The 6,670-nt window shown below is 35.1% G+C and overlaps 1 protein-coding gene across 1 annotated transcript in view; it reads right to left on the reverse strand.

The window, feature by feature from the left end:
- The window catches only part of PHF14 (PHD finger protein 14), a gene marked incomplete at its 3' end in the record, with an annotated part of 31,764 nt that extends 25,496 nt beyond the window's left edge, over positions 1-6,268 (reverse strand). Inside the window, exons 1-2 of the mRNA XM_010138946.1 lie at positions 5,600-6,268; positions 1,005-1,149 (exon numbers count right to left, since the gene is read on the reverse strand). Coding sequence (XP_010137248.1) covers positions 1,005-1,149; positions 5,600-6,262 — 808 coding nt within the window. The remainder of the gene's footprint in view (positions 1-1,004; positions 1,150-5,599) is intronic.
- Positions 6,269-6,670: the final 402 nt, after the last annotated feature.

Consider the following 6,670-nt stretch of genomic DNA (forward strand, 5'->3'; position numbering starts at 1 on the left):
TTATAAAAGTACTTCCTTGCTAAACAGCTCCAAAAAATTTTAAAACTAAGGAAGTCACATAAATTAAATAAATGTCTTTTATGCTTTTAAAGTATGAAAGCCTGCCTTCTTTTAAGTTTGAAGACTGAAGTAGCCTATAAAAAAAGTAAAGCCCTGAAAAAAGGCACAGGACATTAGAAATGGTTAAAAAAAAAAAGAAACCTGATTAATGAAGTGGAAAAAAAATGTTTGTTTTTCAACAAAATAGGTAGACCTCTTAGTGTTTGTATGTATCCTACCTTCCATTCTCAAGAGGAAGAACATTACCACCTCACAACACAGCCTCACCTTCCATGTAAGGCTGGTAGAATTCCATATATTCACTTCACAGTTATTCCGGGAGTGTTTCTTTAAAATCAGACCTTCTGCATTTATAACACACAGACTACATTTTAAAGAAATTAGCAAAATAACAATTTCAATACGCTTTAACTTTAAAATTTACCTGTTTCAAATTGTCAGTGAGAATTACGAGAAAGTTCAAAGCAAGCTCTTTTCACTTATAACCCAATGCCATGGACAATTCCTTTCTCTCCCACCTGTCTTCTTTTTTGGTACAGTAAAAACATATGTAAAAAAACCCTTCCCTCTTAGAAGACCTCCTACTCTCATGATCTTACATACCAGTTATGCAATCAAATTCATACACTGAAAAATAGGTAAGACAAAACACCCATTTAATATAATATCCTAAAGCCTCGAACACAATGTATAACTCCAGTATCTGCAGACTGCGATTCATTATATGGGTAACCGTAGACCATGTCCTGTCCATTAGTTGCTTATATATGCTTTGCCAAAGTATAAGATGGATGTTTCACCACTAAAGTGGATCCATGTAGTATTACAAAAAATTATCAGACAGACTTCAAAGGCTTCAGGTTTTTTTAAGAAATCAAATAAAAAATTTATTAAAAGCAAAGCACAAGCTTTCCTCCCACAATAAGAATAAAGGACTCTATTACCTTCATGCACTGTTATTCCACAGTTGTCACACTGGATTATTTCATCAGCATCTTCACTGTTATCTCCAAGACATACGCAACAAATCAAAATATGATCCATTTTCTGGGAACTCCAATTTTGAGACTTCTCAAGGATCAATGAGTCCTAATATTGAAAATGAAGACACATGGGTTATGCCAGGAGCTTCAATTTTATTTAAAACAATCAAAGGAACCGTTATTTGCTCAATTTTTTTATAACAAACAAAAGAAGATGAAAAATTATTTGTGCAAGACTCAAAGCTTTTGTTGTCAAAACATTCAAACACTTTGCCCCAAAATATAAGAGCTAGGAGAAAGGATGAATACAATCTGATTTCAATACACCTACAGATCTGTTAAGATCCAAAGGCCAGAGAATGGCCTTATTTTTTCAGACAGAAACATATATGTCTTTGTTCCTTTTCAGAGAACAAAAAGGGTTTAAACAAACACATCTAAGAAACCATTTAAAAGAAAGAAGAAAAGAAGAAGAAAAACCACCAAGGCCAAAGGTGACCTTCAGATTTCCCAATATTCATAAGCCTTGCTTCATTTTGTTAATATTTGCACCTTCCAAAAAAAAAAAGTCACATGGATCTGCAAAATCTGAAAATAGGCAGCTAACACAAGCCTGCCAAGTTTTCACTCATGTAAAATATAACAAATCAACTCAGTTCTATTTCACTGTAACACAAACTGGTACATGTCTATGCAAAACCATATGATTCACTAAAACTGTAACAACTTGTTTTCTCTTATTATCTACAGGAGTACAGACTTGCAGAACAAGGACGTTGCTCTGTTTTGGAAACCTTCAGTGTGAACTACAACACTTAAAAAAAGCTGTGGCTCTCAATAGGGAATTTCTTTAAGGAAACACAGAGAAGTGTTTCACAAACCAAAAAAAGCTGTATGTAAATTTAAACTTTTTCATTAACATCATCTAGGCTTGTTACTATTTTTATTGCGAGACACAGCCATTGTCTCTTTTGCAAAATTTCATAGCTTCCATACATTTTTTCCTGTTTTTAAACTAAAAGCAAAGATTGAGCTTAAACTACCTTCATTGGTAATATGAAAACATACAGGGAAGTGTGAAATTTGGCACGCCAGTAAAAAATAATCATTGTGATATAAAGAAATAATAATAGTTTCAGAGCAGAGGCTGATAGTTCAAGCCTAAATAGTATCCATTCAAAATATCAGAGATCTGAGAATATTCCTAAACTACTGTGGGACCCTACCAGATATTAAAAAAAAAAAAAAAGGTGGAAGATGCCCTCTCAAACACCTTTTTGTCATTCCAACTCCCTCTTCTCTTCGTAAGATAAAACACAGCCCAAATAATGTGCCTGTGTAGCTTAAGCAAATGAAAAAGTGTCATGAATGTTACCCAAAGTAGGTTTTCTTCCTCAAAGACCTTAAATTCTCACACTAATCTATGTAATTATTTCATGATAGCTTCTCAAACTGATACAGTAAGTCTCCGCTCAAAATTTTCAGTGAATGATTAAACAATTCTCTTTGTCCTTAAGGTTCATCTGGGCAGGTATTTGGAAGGTAAGGGCACAGGGGAATCTTTGCCTAATCTGAAAGCAAGATACAGAGGTAAAATACCTAGAGCGGGGCTCAAAGAGTTCACCTCAAGCAATAGCGGTGGCTTGTTACAATGTTTTTGACCTAGGAAAGGTCACACACATACTTCTAACAGTTAGGAAAGGCTTCTACAGCTCCCATCCATTTTCTCTAAACAATGTAACAAAATATGACCTATATAGGAAAAAAAACACCACCTCATCTAGAAGGAAAAATGAAAGATTACAGAACCATTCATACAGTCATGCTTGCTTACAGGAATGTAACTAATTGTGAAAAAGTCACAATTCTGCACTACAGATTCAGACCAACACCCTCCTTCTAGGACAAATTTGCAAAGCATTTTGAGGAACACAATAAATTTGCACATTTTTTTCAAAAATACTGCAGCCCATCATTTCTCAAAATACCCATGTTTAGCTTACCATTTACATTACAGACAGGAAAACGGCAGTAGGTGCTCCCTAGCTTTGGTAGATTAATTGTGCCACAGCACGGGCTTCTCAGACGCATCTCTCAGCTCTACAGAAACCAGCTTTTTCTGATAGTACCTTCAACTTAAACTGTAATTTGGCTTCACTAACAGAAGTTTAAAAGAAATTTGCAATATCTACTGTTACAGAAGCCCAAGGGCTGGTAATTAAAAAAAAAAAAAGAACAAAAACCAAACCATTACTTTAAATTAAATAAACAGAATTACACTATAAAAACAACACTAGCTGTTAAGACAGTGAGAGCATATGCACATATGGGCAAAACAAAAGAAACAAGCAGCAATGGAAGAGCATCAAATTTGAATCTAATGTTAGGATCCTCATCTGTTATGGTTTACCTTATAAAAAGACAGCCAACAAGACAAACAGAACAGCAGAATAACTTAATTTTCTATGTAGATATGGAAAGAGAGTGATCTGGCCAGTATGTGCTCTCGCCTTCTCAGTCCATGTGAACACCTGGAAGACCCCATCCCAGAAGACCCCATCCCTACTTGTCTAAAGCATGGGAACTTCCGCCAATTCCTGAACAAGCCCTGTTACCTACTCAGAGGGTTTCAGCTGACTCACTACGTAATTCCCATTTCTGTGGTGTTAATGAAGAAAGTGAGCATTGCAAGCTATATGTCTATATACTTCAAACTTCAAAGGAACTTCAGAAAATAAATTAAAAAAACACCTCACTAAGAATAGAAAAAACACCATAAAGTGGTAGCAATTAAAAAAAAAAGAAAACACAGAAAAGCACCATTTATCTACCAATGATGCTTCACCCTAGAAAAGAAAGCTCAGTTTGCATTTTGTGCTTAACACAGTAGAAAAGCACATACTATTTCATTACAGCACAGGTTAAAATACCATATATGCAGACCTCAAAATATTTCTTTAAAACGTAGAAAAATAGAATCACACAGATGTTTACTATTTTACAATACTGTAGTAGTAGAGACTATACTGTTATAATACAGCTGAGTATCAACATAAAAATTAGTCTACAATCCAGCCTACAGAGATACTCACTGTTGCAAGACTTCTTGTTAAAGATCTAGTCATAAACAGTACTTTGCTTTACACGCAGTAAAGATAAATTATCAATTACAAAATTAAAATTAAAACTTCAATTTTTTATTTTATCTTTTGATCAATATCCAAGGCAAGAACAGAATCTGAGATCCATGCATGTTAAGAAGCTTCACAAAAGGTCTTCATGAGATAAAGCTCTGGATTTCTGAAACATGCCTCGTTTTTCAAATCAACGGAAATTATATGGACATAATCAAGAATATATTCCTAAGAATGTAGACTCACATCCCCATTCTGATATGGGAAACAACTCCAAAAAACTATTGCCTATCTCTATCTGAAGTTCTGATCATCAGTACTGGTAGAGCACTTTCAGCTCCTGAGCCAAGACAATACAGGTAACAACACTAGAAATAGAGAGCTAGACAATGGAAGTGTTAAAAAAAACTACACTTTTTTTTTCAATCACAATTATTACTAGTATTTAAAACACCACAGCTATTCACAATCATATATATAACACATAACAAATTATCTGAAATGGAGTCAATGGATTCTTCCAAATACTCCGCTTAGTTCCCTGTCGTTTTACACACTAAAATAAAGATTAAATGGAAGAGCAGAACTTTGAACAGTGTCACACCACTATCATTTATCAAATGTTACACTGACATTGCAATTATTTCCTGAAAACTGAAGGTACCTTTTACAGCAGCTCTTTTTAATTTGTGCAAAACTCTGTTACTGCAGGACACAAAGCCAACTATCCTGGCAACCTAGTATCTTACTTTTTCCACAGGCATAACCTTCAAGGCAACTGTAGTTGTGCATAGGGAAAAGCAGCTGTATTACTAAACTTATAAAATTTTCAGAAGATATTTAGCATAGTAATAATAGTTCCCAAATGCTTTTTCGTACTGTAAGAAATTACTTCATTTGTGAGCATTATAAGCAAACCCAATGTAAATTATCATGATTATCCTCTGATTTTAAACCTAATGTGAATATTTCTTTACTTAGAATTCTTCTATCCGTGGATTTGGTGTTCAGGCAGTGATGTTTGCGACAAAGAAGGGCTAGGAAAACAAATAACCTATCATTTCACTGTTTTATGAATACGTCATAGATGCTTTAAACTTTTAAAACATTACAGATATGCAAGATTTATGCTAAAACAGAAGTCTCATTAACACACGTGGATTTGCATACTGGACCTTCTATTTGCTTTAGAACTAATCCAACACCCCTAAAGCCAGGAGAAGTCTCTACTGACTTTAGTGGCATTAGATGGACGAAATGGTCCAAGCAATGCAGTGCCTATTTAGCACCATTTTGCTGCTTTGCTCATTCCTGTAAACACAATTCCAGCCAATTAGTTTACCTTTTCAAATTAAAAGAACAGCTACTAGGGAGTAGTTTCCATTTGTCAACAGATATATTATAGAAAGTTGGTTGCACTACCTCATTACTCTTGCTTTGTGAAAGAGCCAGGCTATCATTTGTCAATTCCTCATCATCTGCATTATTCCTGTTAAGAACTTTACTCTTCTTCTTCTTGGATCCTCCGTCACTAGCTGTGCTGCTATTATCTTCTTCATTACCTTCCTCATCATTGTCATCCTCATCACTTCCACTTCCATCATCTTCATCATCCTCATTATCTCCATCACTCCCCTCTTTTCGCAGTGCATTTTTTCCTTTTTTCTTCTCAGCAGTAGGCCGCCAGTCATTGTCATCTTCACTATCATAGTCATCCATATCATTTAGTTCTTCCATTGATACAAAATCCAGCAAAGGTCGGTTCCTGCGCAAATTCCATTTTTTTGGTTCATTTGTTTGCTCATCAACCACAGCATCAGGTTCGGATGCTTTCTCCTTCTCTTTCTTCTTTTTTGGCTTTTCTTCTTCATCTTCTTGCTCTTTCTTTTCAGTTTTAATTATCTCTTTGTCTGCTGTTGGCACCTCTTCTTCAGTGGAGCTTTTTGGCTTTTGCTCTTCTACTTTCCCTTCTGCTGGTTCCTCCTCCAAGATATTTTCTTCTGATTCAGTACAGGAACCTTCACCACTGTCCTTTGATGCATCTTCACTCCCATGACCACTTCCTTCAGAATCTGTTGAGCACATGAAAATTTAAAAAAAATTCCGACACAAATGTACCCCCAAAACCAAAATCTGTTGAAGCAAGTTGTTAAACAAAAGAATGATGCATGTTCCTCCCTCAAAAGGTATTCCACCTATTTTTTCAGCTGGTGTCCAAATATTGCTATTTCGAGTGGTATGTTGAGAATCTGTTAAACATGACCGCATTTTAAGATGGCAAAAAAAGGATGGCAGAATTTATCAAATGAACGGTAAATGTTCCTTTGAACTGTAGCTCATACTAACAATAAGCAGTAGCACAGAATAATATCCAGGAGAAGTCACATCTTAAAGAAAGAGCATTCAAGTTTTTAATTTCTGGAGGCGTTTACTGAATCTTCAAAATAAAGTAGCTATCCAATAGAAGAGGTTTAAAATTACAAATTGAAGAGT

The sequence above is a fragment of the Buceros rhinoceros genome, unplaced genomic scaffold (genome assembly GCF_000710305.1).
Source record: "Buceros rhinoceros silvestris isolate BGI_N320 unplaced genomic scaffold, ASM71030v1 scaffold17726, whole genome shotgun sequence".
Classification (NCBI taxonomy): Eukaryota; Metazoa; Chordata; class Aves; order Bucerotiformes; family Bucerotidae; genus Buceros; species Buceros rhinoceros.